This window comes from Arvicanthis niloticus, chromosome 10 (genome assembly GCF_011762505.2).
Source record: "Arvicanthis niloticus isolate mArvNil1 chromosome 10, mArvNil1.pat.X, whole genome shotgun sequence".
NCBI lineage: Eukaryota > Metazoa > Chordata > Mammalia > Rodentia > Muridae > Arvicanthis > Arvicanthis niloticus.
Genome location: NC_047667.1, coordinates 28,583,714 through 28,604,384, shown reverse-complemented (window position 1 = coordinate 28,604,384; position 20,671 = coordinate 28,583,714). Strand labels below are relative to the sequence as shown.

The window sequence follows — 20,671 nt, the reverse complement described above, 5'->3', positions numbered from 1 at the left end:
TGTAAGTATATATACATATATAAATAATATATACAAATAAAACATGTATATGTAAATTAAACCTGATGAGTCCATTCAGTGTTTGCCCTATGTGTATGTGCTCAGGACTAAGTGAATTAGATTGGATAACTTATTTGTTTGCTCTCTCATCTAGAGATAAAACTGATTATTTTACATGATTGATTATATCAATTGCCTGTAGCTCTTCATTTAGGGAAAGGGTGATGCAGCATTTTCCCTGTCTATACTAGTTTGTCAGTTGTTATTGTCATCATGAATATCTTGTTAAGTGACCACTCTTTTGAGATTTCATGAGTTCAGATATCCTGCCATACATAAGATATTATCTTCTAACAAAATTTCTGGAAAAATAATTTTTAATCTAGGAGTTGACTTAGAAATTACAGTATCATGTTTGGTAGTGACCTGTAGAGTAAAACACACAAACTTCATCGACATGGCTTTACCTAAGAGTCATAATGTTCCCTTATTCTTAGAGTTCTACTGCACATAATTATTTTATCACAACAAATGTGCCATGCCATTCCTGTGCCTATGATTAATCATCATGTCTTTCAGTATGATTTTGTGTTCTGTCAATATACCAATTTATTTAAGTCTTCTAACAATCACCTTACCTGGAAAATTCTGATTTTTGACACCTTCCATTCCATGTCAGTTGGCAACAGAGTCATTCTACTACTATTTCTGCTTCCCTCTTTGTTTTTATAACTGTTGTTTTGGAGGCCCTGCCTCATTTGATATTTGAACTAATGTTCATAGAAAATATTTCCATGCCATTCCAAAATTAAACCTATTATGTGCATGTTAATGGAGTGCACGTGTTGTTTTGTAGTTGTCTCTGTTATTTTATTATTTCTGTTATCATTTTGGTTATAGTATTGAGACAATAATTGTTTTTCTTTTATGCATGACTAGCTAGTTGTTCAAAGAATGTAGAGAAATGTATTTGCTACAGAGTGCTGATTTATCTCTAGTAATTCCACTTTACTTAAGCAGAAATACATAAAAGAATGAAATTATTAGTAACCATTAAGTAAGTACCCGTTAATGTTTTGAATATGAAAGATGATTTTGTAGTGATTTAGTGGAAAACTTGTCAGAAGAGCATTAATACCAGCACTATATTATCGTGATTGTGAACCATCAGTTTTCACATCTCTATCCAGTTCAGTTTAAATGGAATGTTCAGGGTAGTTGACATTTTGAGTTACATAATACACACTACTTGTTATCATACTCCATAATCTTATTAACCAAGAGTCAATCTTAAATTGATTATCAGTTGTGATGACTCAACTTATTTTCTATCTGACAAAATCCACAATTTCCTAGGAAACACACTCTGAGCAAGTCTGTAAGGACATTTCTGGTTTCGGTTAACTGAGGGGAATCGATCCGCTATATGTGTAGGTGGCAGCATTTTATGGGCAGGGTTTCTGGCATAAATAAAAAGGGAAAGGTGACTGTGCATCCTGACTATGGATACAATGTGAGCAGCACCTTCACATTTCTGCTGCCGTTGCTTCTCTGTATGGTGAGCTAACTTAAACTCTTCCTTCTTTTATTCTTTCTTTTCTTTGCTTCTTTTTGTCATTTCTTTCCTTCATTTTTTCCTTCTCTCATTATTTCCTTCCTTCTTCTTCCCTTCTTTTCTTTCTTCTGCATTCTTCCCCCTTCCTTCCTTCCTAAGCTTCTTTTGTCAGATATTTCATCACAACAATGAGAAGTCATTAGTATATTAAATAAATACAAGTACAACTTTCACTAATCGACATTCACTTGTAAATTATTTCATGAGGATTTTTAATGTAATTTAACACATTAGATCATAAATATGTATCGACAGCTCTAAAGAAATAGTTATGTAAGCTTAATCTTAATATAATATATTTAAGTATATAATTCAGCTAAAATATTTTAAAGGCTAGAAATGACTAAAGCATGTTTTATAAAAATAATATAAAAATGCATTAAAATGAGAAAAATTTCAAAGAATCACTATATTAACAAGAATTACTATATTAAATTGCTATACAAATAAAATTTATAAAATAAGGACAATTTTTACATTTTTATAACTAATTTGCTATTTAATGAACATTATTACTTCAATAATTTAAGATACTGTTTTTAGTAAAGAACTATGATTTTTGATGTTTTCTAGGAAAAGAGGAAACATCCTGCCCTCCTCCACCACAGATTCCAAATGCCCAAGTGATTGAAACCACAGTGAAATACTTGGATGGAGAAAAAGTATCTGTTCTTTGCCAAAACAATTACTTAACTCAGGACCCAGAAGAAATGGTGTGCAAAGATGGAAGGTGGCAGTCATTGCCACATTGCATTGGTCAGTATATATGACTTTACAACATTAGAACTCAGGTGAAAGGATGTGCATCAAAAGAACATACTATAAATATTCTGGACACAAATAATTCAAAGAGTGTTTTATTTTCTTTTTTTGGTTTTATTTATTGGATATTATATTTACATTTCAGATTTTAACCCCTTGCCCCATTCTCCCCACCACCCAGGAACCCTCTATTCCATCCCCCCTTCTTCTAAAAGGATGTAGCACCACCTACCCCCCCCCAAATACCCACCCTCGAACTCCCTCCCACCCATATTCAGCCTTCATAGGACCAAGGATCTCCTCTCCCACCTATGCCCAACAAGGCCATCCTCCCCTAGATATACAGATGGAGTCATGGGCCCCTCCCTATGTGCTCCCAGGCTGGTGGTTTAGACGCTGGAGGGCTCTGGTTGGTTGGTATTGTTGCCCTCCTCATGGGGCCACAAACTCTTTCAGGGCCTTCAGTCTTCTCTTCCAGTGGGAACCCCTTGATCAGATCAATGGTTAGCTGTGAGCATCTGCCTCTGAATATGTCAGACTCTGGCAGACCTCTAAGAAGACAGCTATATCAGGCTCTTGTCAACATGCTCTTCCTGACATCCATATCAGTGTCTATGTTTGGTGATTGCACATGGGATGGATACCCAAATGGAATGGGCTCCAGATGGTCCCTCCTTCAGTTTCTGCCCTACACTTTGTCTCCATATTTGGTCCTTTGAGTATTTTGTTACTCCTTCTAAGAAGGACTAGTTTCCTCAGTTGAGAATTCTTTCTTTAGCTCTGTACCTCATTTTTAATAGGGTTATTTGGTTGTCTGGAGTCTAATTTGGAGTTATTTGGTTGTGTTGAGTTCTTTGTATATGATAAATATTAGCCCTCTATCGGATATAAGATTGGAAATGATCTTTTCCCAATTTGTTGGTTGCCATTTTGTTCTATTGACAGTATCCTTTGCCTTACAGAAGCTTTGCAATTTTATGAGGTCCCATTTGTCAAGCACCCAACCTTGGTCTTCCTTCTTCATGAGCTTCATATTGTCTGTGAGTTGTATCTTTGGTATTTCAAGCTTCTGGGCTAATATCCAGTTATCAGTGAGTGAATATCTTGTGTGTTTATTTGTTTATTAATTGGGTTATCTTACTCAGGATGATATTTTCTAGTTCCATTCATTTACCTGAGAATTTCTTGATTTCATTATTTTTAATAGCTGAGTAATACTTTATTGTGTAAATGTAATATATTTTTGTATCCATTCCTCTGTTGAAGGGCATCTGGAATTTTTCCAGCTTGTGGCTATTATAAATAAGGCTGCTATGAATATAGTGAAACATATGTCCTTGTTATATGTTGGAGCCTCTTCTGGGTATATGCTCAGGAGTGGTGTAGCTGTGTCCTCAGGTAATGCTATGTCCAGTTTTCTGAGAAACCGCCAGACTGATTTCCAGAGTTGTTGTACCAGCTTCCTATCACACCAACAATGGAGGAGTGTTCCTCTATCTCCACATCCTCGCCAGCATCTACTATCACCTGAATCTTTGATCTTAGCCATTCTGACTGGTGTAAGGTGGTATCTCAGGGTTGTTTTGATTTGCATTTCCCTGATGACTAAGGATGTTGAGCATTTCTTAATGTGCTTCTCAGCCATTCAAGTTTCCTCAGTTGAGAATTCTTTCTTTAGCTCTGTACCTCATTTTTAATAGGGTTATTTGGTTGTCTGGAGTCTAATTTGGAGTTATTTGGTTGTGTTGAGTTCTTTGTATATGATAAATATTAGCCCTCTATCGGATATAAGGTTGGAAATGATCTTTTCCCAATTTGTTGGTTGCCATTTTGTCCTATTGACAGTATCCTTTGCCTTACAGAAGCTTTGCAATTTTATGAGGTCCCATTTGTCAATTCTTGATCTTAGAGCATAAGCCATTGTTGTGCTATTCAGGAACTATTCCCCTGTGCCTAAGTATTCTAGGGTCTTCCCCACCTTCTCTTCCATTAGTTTCAGTGTATCTGGTTTTATGTGAAGGTCCTTTATCCACTTGGAGTTGAGCTTTGTGCAGGGGGATAAGAATGGATTGATTTGCATTCTTCTACATGCTGACTTCTAGTTGATCCAGCACCATTTGCTGAAAATACTGTCCTTTTTCCACTGGATGGCTTTAGTTCCTTTTCAAAGATCAAGTAACCATAGTTGTGTGGGTTCATTTCTGGATCTTCAATTCTGTTCCATTGATCTTCCTGCCTGTCTATGTATCAATACCATGCAGTTTTTTATCACTACTGCTCTGTTGTACAGTTTGAGGTCAGGGATGGTGATTCCCCCAGAAGTTATTTTATTCTTGAGAATAGTTTTCACTATCCTGGGTTTTTAGTCATTCCAAATGAATTTGTAAATTGCTCTTTTTATCTCTATAAAAAATTGATTTGAAATTTTGATGGGTATTGCAAAGAATCTCTAGACTGCTTTTGGCAAATTAACCATTTTTACTAAATTAATCCTGCCAATCCAAGAGCATGGAAGATCTTTCTGTCTTCTGAGATCTTCTATTTCTTTCTTCAGAGACTTGAAGCTCTTGTCATACAGATCTTTCACTTGCTTGGTTAGATTCAACTCCAAGATATTTTATATTATTTGTGATTATTGTGAAGGGTGTTCTCCCCTCATTTCTTTCTGAGCTTGTTTGTCCTTTGAGTAGAGGAAGGCTACTGATTTGTTTGAGTTGATTTTTTTAGTCACTTTGCTGAAGTTGTTTATCAGGTTTAGGAGTTCTCCGGTGGAAGTTTTAGGGTCACTTAAGTATACTATCATATCATCTGCAAACAGTGAAATTTTGACTTCTTCTTTTCCTATTTGTATCCCTTTGACTTTCTTCTGTTGTCTAATTGCTCTGGCTAGGACTTCCAGTACTATATTGAATAGGTAGGTTGAGAGTGGGCAGCCTTGTCTAGTCCCTGATCTTAGTGGGATTGTTTCAAATTTCTCTTCATTTAGTTTGATGTTGGCTACTGGCTTGCTGTATATTGCTTTTACTATGTTTAGGTATGGGCCTTGAATTCCTGATCTTTCCAAGGCTTTTAACATGAAGGGATGTTGAACTCTGTCAAATGTTTTCTCAGCATCATGTAATTTTTTTCTTTGAGTTTGTTTATATAGTGAATTACATTGATGAATTTTTAAATACTGAACCATACCTGCATTCCTGGGATAAAGCCTACTTGATCATGATGGATGATTATTTTGATGTGTTCTTGGATACTTTGTGAGAATTTTATTGAGTATTTTTGCATCCATATTCATAAGAGAGATTGGTCTGAAGTTCTCTTTCCTTGTTGGGTCTTTGTGAGGTTTAGGAATGAGCGTAATGGTAGCTTCATAGAACAAATTGGGTATTGTTCCTTCTGTTTCTATTCTGTGGAATAGTTTGAAGAAAATTGGTATTAGGTCTTCCTTGGAGGTCTGATACAATTCTGCACTAAAACGATCTGGTCCCAGACCTTTTTTGGTGGTGAGACTTTTAATGACTGCTTCTATTTCTTTCGGGGTTATGCGACTGTTTATATGGTTTATATGCTCCTGATTTAATTTTGGCACCTGGTATCTGTCTAGAAAATTGTCCTTTTGATCCATATTTTCCAATGTTTTGGAATATAGGCCTTTGTAGTAAAATCTGATGATTTTTTTAAATTTACTAACTTTCTGTTGTTATGTCTTGCTTTTCAGTTCTGATTTTATTAATTTGGATACTATCTCTGTGCCCTTTGGTTAGTCTGGCTAAGGGTTAATCGGTCTTGTTGATTTTCTCAAAGAACCAGCTCTTTTGTTGATATTTTGTATAGTTTTTTTCTGTTTCTACTTGGTTGATTTAAGCCCTAAGTTTGATTATTTCCTGCCTTCTACTCCTCTTGGGTGTATTTGCTTCTTTTTGTTCTAAAGCTTCAGGTGTGGTGTCAAGTTGTTAGTGTATGCTCTCTCCAGTTTCTTTTTTGTAGGCTCTTAGAGCTGTGCGTTTTTTTCTTAGCACTGCTTTCATGGAGTCCCACAAGTTTTGGTATGATGTGTCCTCATTTTCATTAAATTCTAAAAACTATTAAATTTTTTTCTCTATTTCTTCCTTGGCCAAGTCATCATTGAGTAGAGTATTGTTCAGTTTCCACATGTATGTGGGCTTTCCATTGTTTTTGTCATTATTAAAGACCAGCCTTAGACCATGGCGTTCTGATAGGGTGCAAGGGATTATTTTAATCTTTTTGTATCTGTTGCGGCCAGTTTTGTGACCAATTATATGGTCTATTTTGGAGAAGGTACCATGAGGTACTGAGAAAAAGTATATTCTTTTGTGTTAGGATAAAATGTTCTATAGATATCAGTAAAATCCATTTGGTTTATAACTTCTGTTAGTTTCATTGTGTCTCTGTTTAGTTTCTGTTTCTGTGATCTGTCCATTGCTGAGAGTCCATTGTTGAAATTCCCCACTATTATTGTGTGAGGTGCAATGTATGCTTTGAGCTTTAGTAAAGTTTCCTTTATGTATGTGGGTACCCTTGCATTTGGGACATAGAGGTTCAGATTTGAGAGTTTATCTTGGTAGATATTTTCCTTTAATGAGTATAAAGTGTCCTTCCTTATCTTTTTTTATTACTTTTAGTTGAAAGTCAATTTTGTTTGACATTAGAATTGCTACTCAAGCTTGTTTCTTGAAACCATTTGCTCAGAATATTGTTTTCCATCCTTTTACTCTGAGGTAGTGTTTGTCTTTTTCACAGAGGTGAGTTTCCTGTATGCAGCCAAATTCTGGGTCCTGTTTATGTAACCAGTGTGATAGTCTACATCTTTTTATTGGGGAATTGAATCCATTGGTGTTAAGAGATTTTAAAGAAAAGTAATTGTTTCTCTCTGTTATTTTAGTTATTAGAGGTAGAATTATGTTTGTGTGACTATCTTCTTTGGAGATTGTTGGGAGATTACCTCTTTGCTTTTTCTAGGTTATAGTTTCCCTCCTTTTGTTGGCGTTTTCCATCCATTATCCTTTTAAGTGCTGGATTTGTGGAAAGATATTGTGAAAATTTGGTTTTGTCATGGAATATCTTGGTTTCTCCATCAATATTGATTGAGAGTTTTGCTGGGTATAGTAGTCTGGGCTGGCATTTGTGTTCTCTTAGGGTCTGTAAGATATCACTCCAGGATCTTCTGACTTTTATAGTCGCTGGTGAGAAGTCTTATGTAATTCTTTATAGGTCTGCCTTTATATGTTACATTACCTTTTTCCCTTACTTCTTTTAGTATTCTTTCTTCGTTTTGTACGTTTGATGTTTTGATTATTATGTGATGGGAGGTGTTTCTTTTCTGGTCTAGTCTATTTGGAGTTCTGTAGGCTTCTTGAATATTCATCGACATGTCTTTCTTTAGGTTAGGGAAGTTTTCCTCTATAATTTTATTGAAGATATTTACTGACCCTTTAAGTGGGGAATCTTCACCTTCATCTATACCTATTATTCTTAGGTTTAGCCTTCTCATTGTGTCCCAGATTTTCTGGATGTTTTGGGTCAGGAGCTTCTTGCATTTTGCATTTTTTGACAGTTGTGTCAATGTTTTCCATGGTATCCTCTGCACATGAGATTCTTTCTTCTATTTCTTGTATTCTGTTGGTGATGCTTGCATCTATGACTCCTGATCTCTTTCCTAGGTTTTCTATCTCCAGGGTAGTCTCCCTTTGAGATTTCTTGATTGCTTCTACTTCTGTTTTTAGATCCTGGATGGTTTTGTTTAATTCCTTCACCTGTTTGGTTGTGTACTCTTATAATTCTTTAAGGAATTTTTGTGTTTCCTCTTTAAGGGCTTCTACATGTTTACCTATGTTCTCCTGTACTTCTTTAAGGGAGTTATTTATGTCCTTCTTAAAGTCCTTTATCATCATCCTGAGAATTGATTTTAATTCTGAATCCTGCTTTTCTGTTATGATGGGGTGTCCAGGACTTGCTATAATGGGAAAACTGTGTTTTGATGATGCCAATTAACCTTGGTTTTTGTTGCTTATGTTCTTGCAATTGCCTTTCACCCTCTGGTTAACTCTAGTGCTACCTGAACTCACTGTCTGTGCCTGGAGCCTGTCTTTCCAGTTATCTTGATAACTCAGGGTACAGATGCCTCTGTGATCCTGTGATCCTGAGCTTCAGTTGCTCTGAGTGCAGTGTCTCCTCTAGGATGTCTCACAATATGGTGTCTCCATAGTAGCAGACCAGCTAGGTGTCTGCCCTAGCCACAAGGACCTGGAAAGGGGCAGAGGGGAGTGGTATTCCACAGGTTTGGGTACCTGGTGGGTCCTGAGTGCCTCCTGCTCCCAGTTGTAGCTCTGGGGCATAGGGTTCTTACCCTCTGCTCAGAGTGTAGTGGCTCCTCTAGGATGTCTCAGGTTATACTATCTTCACAGGAGCAGACCAGCTAAGGTTGTGTTTTATTTTCTAATGTAAGTTTTTACATCTGCTTGACTATTTCATTTATGTTCTTCATGTAGAAAAAGTTCCATGTTCCCAGCCCCCTAAAATAGAACATGGATCTATTAAATTACCCAGATCTTCAGAAGAAAGGAGAGATTCAACTGAGTCCAGCAGCCATGAACATGGAACTACATTTAGCTATGTCTGTGATGATGGTTTCAGGATATCCGAAGTGAATGTAGTAACCTGCTACATGGGAAAATGGAGCTCTCCACCTCGTTGTGTTGGTGAGAGTGACATGAAAATTTAGTAGTTGTTTTAAACAAGTCATTACCCATATTCTACTCTCATCCTAAGCAAAAGAAAGAATGATTTAGATCAGCACATGTACACATTTATATATTTTAACCATACATGTGTACTTGCATATTTCAATCTATGCTGCTTTAGTTGATTGTACTGTTTCTACTGAAATCTAGTTTTATTCTTGAATTTCTGTTTTAAATATGATCTATAGTCTATAGACTTGATCTGCTTATGTGAGTTGTATTGTTTGATTTGCCACCAAGTATAAAAGTCCAAAGTATCTTTTTCACATAATGTGTTCCCCACACCCATCCCACAATAGGTTGTATTTTCTGAAATTATTCTTTGAAGTTGTTTAACAGATGCAAGACAACAGAATGATATTAAAAATCACTGCCCACCTTCTTTATGATGGCACATCTTTTTTTCTAGTTAACATTTCCTTCTAGTGAATTTCTGTATTAGTACAATGTGGAATGTTTTGACTATGTTACTCACATTTGTGTCTTTTTCAGGAATTCCTTGTGGACCTCCACCTTCAATTCCTCTTGGTATTGTTTCTCATGAACTAGAGAGTTACAAATATGGAGAAGAGGTTACATACAATTGTTCTGAAGGTTTTGGAATTGATGGACCAGCATTTATTAAATGTGAAGGGGGAAAGTGGTCTGAACCACCACAATGCATAAGTACAGTTTTATTTTCATTTTTGTGTAATATTTAATCTAATTATATCTATACATTGCACAATTAAGAAATGAAGCCATAATTCTAGCATATAAGAAGGTTTTGCTGCATAGTTCTGGATAGTGGAAGTAAAATACAGTACTGGCAAAAGCATAGTTTTATCTTTTCAGCCCAACTAAATTATTTTTGTTCTATGTAATCTGAGATATCAGAATCCCCACACTTCAAGAACACACAGACTCCTCTAAACAGGCTCATCACTACAATGACAGTTTTAGCAGCAATGCCATGACAATTACATGTACTCTAAAATTTTGAAATAATAATCATAATTTGCTTTTGATAAAATATAAAGTAGAAATACTCTATAAGCATAGAAAAGTATGAGAAAAATTGAATACAAAATGTAAAATCTCAAGAATTATTAGAATTATGATCATTAGAGTTCTGTATTTATCTTATTTATTTTCATAAATATGAAAGAATTCAATATAACTAAGTCAAAATGAGAAAAGTACTGTATTTATTGTTCAGTATGAAGGTAACTATTGTTTCATATATTTTATATTCTACAACTTCCTGAAAGCATTTACCTACATAATTTATTTTTCTTTTCAGAAACTGATTGTGACTTTTTACCCACATTTGAACCTGCCATACTGACAAAAAAGAAAAAAAATTCATATAGGTCAGGAGAACAAGTGACATTCAAATGTCCACCAGGGTATCACATGGATGGCTCTGACACTGTGACATGTGTTAAAACCAAGTGGATTGGACAGCCAGTATGCAAAGGTATTTGGATGGGCTTTTAACATGTATTTATTGTAGTGATAGAGAATGACATAAAAGAAAATGGTGCAGAGATTAGTTTTAAAGAGAAATCAAGTTGGTTTATATTAAAAAAGTAAAAGTGCTGAATTGAAAACTTGATGGTTACACTGATATTGTGATGGTGTTCAGAGTTTGATTCTATAGTCAACATCATCAGTATCTTTGGACCATGTTTTGAAAATGTAAATTAATACCAAGGAGTACATCCTAGACATCCTAAATAGGAAAACATCTAGCGATGAGACCTTCAGTCTCCAATAATGTCTTTTTGGGATCTATGTATGACTCAGTTTGAAATGTGCTATAGGTTATAAGTATTTATTGATACATTGTTTAATAATTATCTTTCAATTGAGATCTTGCTTATATCTCATTTTATCAAATTTATTAAGATATTAGGATACTTTATTTGGTCATCATTTTGTTATGACTATGGTATTTTTAAAACAATGTTCTTTTTTTCCTCTAACATTGCAAACAGATTTTTTTTCTCTCACATAGTATATCCTTATTATGTTTCTCTTCCTTCCACTCATTCCTGTTCCTTCTCACCTTTGGTCTCATTTGATCTATCCATTTTTTATATTTCGGGAGAAAGAAAATAGTCTTCTAAAGAGTAATAATAATAAAAAGAAACCAAAGATACAGTTGGGTGACAAAACAATAATTTTAGGAAAAATAGCAGAAGAAAAGAGATAAGAAACTATACAGACACAAAGTGCCACTTTATACACTCAGGAATCCCATAAAAATACTAACTTGAAAACCACTATATATATATATATATATATATATATATATATATATATATATATATATATCAGCATGCAAAGTACCTTACTGTACCAAAGATGCTTACCTATGTAGGCACCAGTGCAACATTGTTATATTCAGTGAGTTGCATAGGTGTTGTCTTTCACAGTGTAGCCTTGCCTTCTGGTTAAGGGTACAATCTATAGTCTTGTCAAATGTGTTGTTTAGAGGTTTCATGTGACCCCTTTGGCACACACTTAATTACATGTACCCTAATCCCAGCAATAAAAGCTTGATTGATGACAGGATATGTCCATCGGTGCTCTGTCTCCTAACATTTTTTGGTGATTCCATTTATATGTCACAGGTAAATGATGGGAAATAGACAAAAATTCATCCTGAGTGAGGTGACTCAGACTCAGAAATACATACATGTATATATTTGCTTATGTGTAGATATTAGCTGTAAAGTCAATGAAAGCTAAGTTACAATCCATAGAACAATAGAGGTTAGGTATAGAGTAAGGGATTGGGAGTAAGGTACTGTCTCCTTGGGTTGGTGAAATAAAGTAAATAGTTATGGATGTCAGGAAGGGGAGACAAAAAACAGAATACAGAGACGGACAGCAAAAGGTAAGGGTCATTTGAGGGATATTATAAAAACCTAATACAAGTTTACTTATATTATACAAGTTTATATATATATATATATATATATATATATATATATGTGTGTGTGTGTGTGTGTGTGTGTGTGTGTGTGTATGTATGCATGTGTATATATATATACACACATACATATAAATATTTCCCATCATTTACCCATGACATTCATGATTTCATTTTTTGTATATAAATGAATGTAGCAAATTTTCTTTATCCATTCATCAAGTCAGGAATATATTTGGAATCTTATGCCATAATTAGATACTCAAGATGAGCAAATAGGTAATGATACTTCATTTGTTCTTTAGATAATTCATGTGTGGATCCACCACATGTGCCAAATGCTACTATAGTCACAAGGTCCAAGGCTAAATATCCATTTGGTGACAGAGTACGTTATGAATGTAATAAACCTTTTGAACTATTTGGGGAAATGGAAGTGATGTGTCAAAATGGGATTTGGACAGAACCACCACAATGCAAAGGTAGGGCATCATTTTCCCTAACGTTTATTTGACAACACAATTTAATTATTGTACATTATTGCAACACAATTTAGTTATTGTACATTATTGAAAATAAACTGAAGCAATTTTTTTTTTTTTTTTTTTTTTTTTTTTGAATCAGCAGAGGTTTGTTGGGGAATTGGCTAGCCAAGGTCAAAACTGCTCGTCCACACAGGAACAGAATTTTGACAAAGGGCCCGCAAGCTGAGGGGGTGGTTATAGCATGGGGTGGGGAAAGGAAGGCATTTTCACGTGGTTACACATGATTGGTTGCTTTACGAATTTTGAACATCAGGCTGTAACACTGGGAAAACCTCAAGGGGGTGGGTAACCAAGAACAGTGGAACATTAGCTATTTCTTGGAACCACCCAAATGGCTTAGAGTCATGTGAAAATCACTCTGCACACTCATTCCTCTCAAGAATGTAGCTTTACCACGTACCCTACCCTGTCATTTACCAACTATTTCAGATTAACTATTTTTCTTCCCTGAGGTTTGAGGAATGTTAATCTAGCAAGTTTCCTCTAATTCAGGGATAATGTCCTCCACCTGGAATGTGTCCCGGGGCAGTGAAAATCTTCAGTTCCGATTTCTGGAACTTACATTCTTTTGTTTAGGTATAGGGTAAAGAAAAAGCCTGTATTTTTACTTATTTTATATATATATATATATTATATATATATATCATATATATATCATATATCATATATATATCATATATATGATATATATCATAAAACTATATATATAATACATATCTCATATATATATCTCATATATATATTGAGATATATATCTCATATATATATATATATATATATATATATATATATATATATAGTTTTTCACTCTACATCCCCCCATTTCCTCTAATGAAAGTTTTTTTAATCATAAAAATTTAGACCTCGGTATCATCATAATTATCATTTTCTTGACCTAAAGCTCTATATTGATGGCACAACACAAAAAGTTGAACAGCATTTATCCTTCTTCTAACAAAAGTTACTAATCTATTTAAAATGTAAGAACCTATGATTCCAAGTGGTCCAGCAAGGGAGGATTGAACCAACTCTCGAATCAACTTTGCTGTGCTTCTCTATCTTTCTGTCTCTGGTCTAACCTTTCTCTGAGTTTACTCTCTAGTCAAAGATAGCAGTGGTGACACATGGTGTTAGCCCAGAGCTGCAAGTCTACCATTTACCAATTTTAGGCACTAAGTATCTGTTAGCAGGGGTCCTCAGGCTCTACTTTATTTGCTAGGGGTCTCAAAAAATTTCTATTTCTTTCAAACACATTTTCAAAGTTGTCCTCTGACTTTTACATATTTTGTGGCACATAGTTGTCTACATACACATAAAATCACATATATATAATAAAGAGAAATTGCAAAAAGGAGCAAATCTATATAACTCTAGATTCACATTTTGATTTCAATCTTGGAATCACAAGCTGTTATTTAACCTTGGGTGTACACACCCTAAGCCCCACCCTCTAAGGCAGCATTACCCCTGTGCCTCTAGGGTGGGATGTCTCAGGAGTCAAGGCCTGCAGTTCTTTGGCCTTGTAGAATAGCAGGTGACCTTGAGCTAAACAGCAGGGGGTTGTTCTGGCGTCTGGATGTTCTCAGGTTGGCATCAGGCACAGGTGTTGGTGGATTTCAAGGAGGTCGGATGGTCACCAGTGCCAGGAACAGTCTCTTAGTAGCCTAAAAAATCATTTTTCACACAAAAGGGACATTCTGGGTGTGGAACAAGGACAAGGGACACTCTAGCCAGCGCCAGTTCCCAAGGGTAGTTTAGTTTTAGGGTTCTGTATATTCTCTCTACCTGTCCTGAGCTTTGGAGACAGTACAAACAGTGGAGCCCCTAATATTTCTGACAATTCCTGACTTACCTTAAAACTGCTATCTGATCTAATTATCTAGGACACTTGAAACCTTGGGAAAGTCCCTATTCTAGGCTGTTTTTTCTTCCTAGGTATTTTCTTACTTACTCTAAGTCTTATTATTTCTCTGGCTCAAAACCTGAGGTCCCTTATACTCTTTAAATCTCTTGGCTGCTTGGTTGCACTCATATCTTAAGAGTCCATCTGTGCAGTTAGCTTGGTAAGTCTTTTGCTTTCTGGGGAGTATAGTTCTCCCTTCTTGTGTGCACCATTGCCTCTTTTCCTCTAGATAGTAGCTGGCAGGATGGCTAGCAATCTGAGTTTTTTCTCTTACTCTGTTTTAAGTGAGGCCATCTCTTAGGCCCCAAACTGGGAGGGGCTCCTGTATCAAGCCACTTGATCTGTCCGATTATTGCTTCAGGCCAGAGTCTCCTCCCTTTTGGTGTCCTGGGTAATAAAATTTTACAGCTGCTGGTTTCATCAGGGTTTCCTCTCTTGGCATATAGCCCTGTGGACATGGGCTGTGGCAAAAGCATACCTGCTTGTCGGCCCCAGGTTCCAAGGTTGCTCTCTGCACCAATGATCTCAGGGGTGGTGAGTCAGTCCAGGTGACATTTGTGTCCACCACAGTAGGGCTGGCTTGTCTTTGACCAGCATGGAGAAAACTGCTCCCGTCTGTAAAGCAGGTTACCTTAGCTCTTGGCTGGAGTCAGTAGGAGAAGCCTTTCTTCTACCCGTGAGTTCTTGTCAGATAGTTGCAGCCTGTCAGGTAGGAAGGGTATCTGGACACCCATCCTAGGGAGTAAGTCTCAACCCTACAGGGGGTAGGAGCAGTCTAGGATGACCATAAATGAATGGGATATCCAGCCCATTTCTTAGTCCACCATTTTTGGATTGTCCATGAATATATTTTGACCCATTGGCCTGGACGAGGACCCTGTGTTTATCAAGAATTGGGTGGCTCCAAGCCACCTCTTCTATTTCAATAGCTGTCTTCACACAGAGCTAATATCTTCGCCATTTGGGGTGGTTTTTTTTTTTAAAGCCTGGGATTTCCTGGCCCTGGCTTCTATTTGTTGGGGCCCTCTTGGACCCCGAAGCTAGCTCCTGTTGACCACAGCCTGATCAATTAATGGGGTCCCATGACTGAGGGAACATTTTTTCTGGTGTCCTCTCTTGTTCTTCACTCCTGAAGACCAGAACCTACAAGGGTCTTGTGGAAGAAAGGCTTTTATGGGGGGGGGGGGGGGGGGGGGGGAGGGGGGAAGGGTATTCCTCCACGAGATTTATCTAGGAAACTATATTGGGCACTAGATCTAGGTGTCTGAGGGATCCTGACCTATCTATTGCTTTGATAACTAGCTTACTTTTTATTATAAATTTGTATCTGTACCAAAATGGAGGCCTATTCTTTTGGCTCTCTGACATAAGACATTCTTAACTTCTTGTAGCAGGCAACCTGTCTGACCTGTCTGACCTGTCTGACCTGTCTGCAGGCAGGTTTATTGGTTCAGTGTTTCTAAACTGGAGTCATGTCATGTGACTTGTCTCAGCACTACTTATTCACTTTTCCCTTTTTAGAAATCTCAGCGCTATTCACTCACTATATTTTTAATAAAAAATATATAATTATAACTCTCAGGTGAATAATCTTGCTGGGCCTGTTTGTCTAGCTGCCCTGGTTCCACTGGCAGGTTTTTTATCACCTGGGCTCTATCTACCTTTATAGGCAGCAGGTGGAAAACTGCCAATTTGTTACAGCAGTGACCCAGATGTCCCAGTACAGCCACAGACACCAAATTAGGTGGCGGCCAACTTGCCTAGCTGAGCGGTTCAAGGGGGCTGTGCTGGGGAACCACGAGCTGTCACCTGCCAAGTGCGGGCTGGGCAAGGGCGCCCTCCATGTGGTGTTACCTGGAGGATACCCTACATGCAGTAGGCGGGCTGTCAGAACAGGAACCACGAACATGAACCACAGTGGCTTACCCTTACTAAAGGACCTGCCCGCCTCTCTGCAGCAGTACTCTTGCACCACCGGCTTCATTTCTTTCTCTGCCAGAGATCATGTTATCTATTTTTAACTCATGATGTTTAACACAGTAGATTAACGGCTAACACACAGATGATTTGCCAAAAAACACACACATACACACAAAAAAAACAACACAAATAGCTCACCCCTCTCACGAGCGGCACATAAACCAGGTGATACAGATAGTTCTTGCCCCTGCCATGGGCACAGAGACCAAGTTACACAATAAGGAAGGGCATCAGAAATCCGCCTGCCTCTGCCTCTCAAGTAAGACTCCAATAACCAGACAACGTGGTCAGTCTTCACAGATTCAGATTTAACAGATTCAGACGACTTGGCCAGCCTATGTTGGATCAAGTCTAACAGATTTCTAACACACCAGCAATGAACAACCCAAAAATAGACACACTGCCATGAGAGCACAACAAGTGAGAGCACAACAACCACAGTGACCATTTCTGACTTTTTCGCTCTAGTCTCATTGTTAACACACAAAAAGACTAACAAAAACCTGTCTCAATCGCCAATGCCAGCCAAGAGGGATTCCACATCCTCTCTGGCACCTAGATGAACTCCCAAATGTCTCTGGGGGTGCGGCAGCTAGTGACTCCCCAGCACATCTGCTAGTCACTCGTTTATCTCCTCTCGAGACAAAAACAGTTTACTGCCCCTCACCAGACAGAAACAGCTGCCAGTCCAAACCAAAAGTGTACTTTTCAGGAACCAAGTAATTCAGACAGATGGGCACAAACAACTTAGAAACCAAAAAACTTAGACAAACCTAGACAAAACAGCACACGAGAAATCAGATGATTTAGACAACCCAGCACATGAAAAACCAGAAACCAGGCAATTTAGACAAAAGGTCACACAACAACCAGACAGAAAACCGCAGTATTCCCCTCACCTCCCAGTGTGGTTCTTGGATTAGGGTGGTCGCAAATCCAGGACGAGCCCCCAAATGAAGACCCCCAAATTCAGGAGACCCTTCCTCAAGTCTCAAGAAATCACGACCACCCAAAAACCACAAGAAACCATACCTGGATGCAATCAGCAGAGGTTTATTGGGGAATTGGCTAGCCAAGGTCAAAACTGCTCATCCACGCAGGAACAGAATTTTGACCACTGAAGCAATTTTTTAAAAAATTAAATTATTTTATTTATTTACATCCCAACTGTTGTCCCCTCCCAGTCCCTGCTCCCAGAGCTCTTTTGCCCATGCCCACTTTACTTCACCTCTTCGAGGATGCCCTGTCCATCCCTCTTCCCTGGATAATCAATTCTATAAAGGATTAGGTGCATTCTCTCCCTCTGAGACCAGAAAAGGGAGTCCTCTGCTAGATATGTGCCAGGAGCCTCTAACCAGCCCCTGTATGCTCTTTGGCTTTGTACCTTAGGCTCTGCAAGCTCAGAGGGGGCCAAGTTAGTTGACACTGTTGATATTCCTATGGGGTTTCCATCCCCTGCAGCTCCTTCAATCCATCCCCTAACTCTTCCATAGGGGTCCCAGACCTCTGTCCAGTGCTAGGCTGTAAATATCTGCCTCTGTCTCAGTCAGCTGCTGGTAGAGTTTATCAGAGGAAAGCCATGCTAACTAGACTCCTGTCTGCAAGCACAACGTAGTACCAGTATAGTGTCAGCATTTGGTGCCCACCCATGTGACAGATCTCACAGTGGGCCAGTAACTGGTCAGGAATTCCATCAGTCTCTGCTCCATTTTTGTCCATGCATTTCTTTTAGACAGGAACAATTTGGGGACAAAATTTTTGAAGGTGGGTTGGTGTCACATCCCTCCACTGGGCGTCCTATTGAACTATTAGAAGTGGTTTCTTCAGGTTCCCTTCCCACTGTTGAGGATTTTGCTCAAACTCACCCACCCTGAGACCTAAGAGCCTGTCCATCCTGGGTCTCTGGAGGTTCTGCTCACCCCCTGTCCCCAGCAGTTTCATGTTTCCATTTATTTTCCTGGCCCTCTGTGCTTCTGTCATGTTTCACTCACAACTGATCCTGTTCCTCTTTCCCTTCCCCTCCCCTCTCCCACTCAGGTAATCCCCTTCCTCTACCTCCCATGATTATTTGTTTCACATTCTAGCTCAGATTGAAGTATCCTCACTTGGGCCTTCATTCTTGTTTAACTTCTAAGGACCAGTAGGGTACAGAATGGATGGTCTGTACTCTTGGGCTAATAGCCACTTATCAGTGAGTACATACCATGAATGAATGTCCTTTAAGTCAAGGTTGCCTCGATCAAGATGATTTTTTCTAGTTTCACCAATTTGTCTGCAAAATTCATGATGTCCTAGTTTTTAATAGTTGAATATCATCCCATTGTGTAAATGAATCACATTTTATGTATCCATTTTTCAGTCGGTGGAAGGACATCTGGGTTGTTTCCAGCTTCTGGTTATTATGAACATAGTGGAGCATGTCTCCTTGTGGTATGGTAGAGCATCCTTTAGATATATGACCAGGAGGGGTATTTCCGATTTTCTGAGAAATTACCAGATTGATTTCCAGAGTGGTTGTATAAATTTTGCAATCACAACAGCAATGGAGGAGTTTTCTTCCTTTTTTATATCCTGGTCAGCATATGCTGTCACTTGAGTGACTTGAGAAGCCATTCTGGTTGGTGCAAGGTGGAATCCCATGGTTGTTTTGATTTGCATTTCTTTGATGACTACAGGTGTTGATTTTTTAACTTTCTTTTTTAAATTGACCACAGTTTCTTCCCCCTTCGATTCTCTCAGCTTTCTCAAATTGCACCTCTCTCCAGATCCCCTACCCTCTGCTTTTCTTCAGAATAGTCCTCCAAGAGACAATAGCCAAACATGACAACACAAGTTACAATAAGGAAGGTCAAAAGTCCTCTCACATTGAGGCTGGACAAGGCAACCTAACAAGAGACAGAGAGTCCCAAGAGCAGGTGAAATGGTCAGATATACACCTATTCCCACTGTTAGGAGTTTCACAAAGACACCAAGCTAACAGCCATAACATATACACAGAAGACCTTGTGCAGATCCATACCTTCCTCTTGTTTACTGCTTTAGTCTCTGTGAGCCTATGTGAGCTCTGATTAGTTGATTTAGTGGACTAGGTTCTCCATATGGACTTAATTTTCTATGACTTCCACAATTACCACCACACAATCTTCTGTGGAATTCCCTGATCTCCAAAGGAAGGAACTCAATGAAAACTTCCAATTTAGACTCTCTCCTCACAATGTCTGGCTGTGGGTCTCTTCTCCTGCTCCCATCTGCTGCTACAGAAAGCTTGTCTGATGACATCACAAGACACATATTATAGGTGTCTGAGCTTTCCAGTTTGTGGTTCCTGGCCATCCAGTCACTGTAGAACATGGTCATTCAAGAGATGATTTAGCTGATAAAGGCTAGGCTCACTACTAAAGTGATAAGAGAAATAATTTTTTTAAAAATGAAAATAAAATGATACAGTTTTGGTCAATATAATAAAGAAGTATGGTGGGAATTTTTCAACAAAATTATATCAGATTAGAAGAACAATTACCACTAAAAAATTAATCACTTTACTACTAAAACCATTTACCTATTTATTAACTATTAAATGTATAAAACATAATATTTATATAAGGAAAATATTTTCCAAATAATTACTTTCAGATGTAAATAAATGGTATAAATTTTTCATCTCTATATGAAAAAATATTTATTGTTAGCTTTCCTTATTTCTTACGTGTTGAGCTCAACATGTGGGAATTTTGAGTGAGTACATGCTAAAATTTAGATTTAAAACCACAGAAGATTTTCAATTTATATCAATTAGTCATTTATTATTGAATATGAACTATATATTTATAATGGACATAGTTAAATCCTATCTACAAAAAAATATCAACTGTCTAGTCCACCCATCAGATCTCAATATTCAGACCATTTGCATGTGAAACAATTTTTAGTATGTTTTGTATATCAGTTCATTTGTTACTTTGTTACTTTGTGTTTGATATATATATATATATATATATATATATATATATATATATATATATATATATATAAATTCTAGTCCTTATATCTCTTTCAGTCTGCCCTTTGACTGTTCTTCATCCCATACTTTTTCCCCATCTTCAAGAGGATATACTGTCTCCACCAGACCTCCCCAGTCCCTGAGGTCTCAAGTCTCTCCATAGTTAGGTTTATCATCTCTCACTGAGA

The 20,671-nt window shown here is 37.6% G+C and overlaps 1 protein-coding gene across 1 annotated transcript in view; it reads left to right on the top strand.

Annotated features, from left to right (window-relative positions):
- Positions 1–20,671, top strand: part of LOC117716465 (complement factor H-like) — a 64,974-nt gene that overhangs the window by 27,018 nt on the left and 17,285 nt on the right. The window contains exons 8-12 of the mRNA XM_076941298.1: positions 2,189–2,371; positions 8,884–9,093; positions 9,628–9,801; positions 10,418–10,594; positions 12,361–12,537. Coding sequence (XP_076797413.1) covers positions 2,189–2,371; positions 8,884–9,093; positions 9,628–9,801; positions 10,418–10,594; positions 12,361–12,537 — 921 coding nt within the window. The remainder of the gene's footprint in view (positions 1–2,188; positions 2,372–8,883; positions 9,094–9,627; positions 9,802–10,417; positions 10,595–12,360; positions 12,538–20,671) is intronic.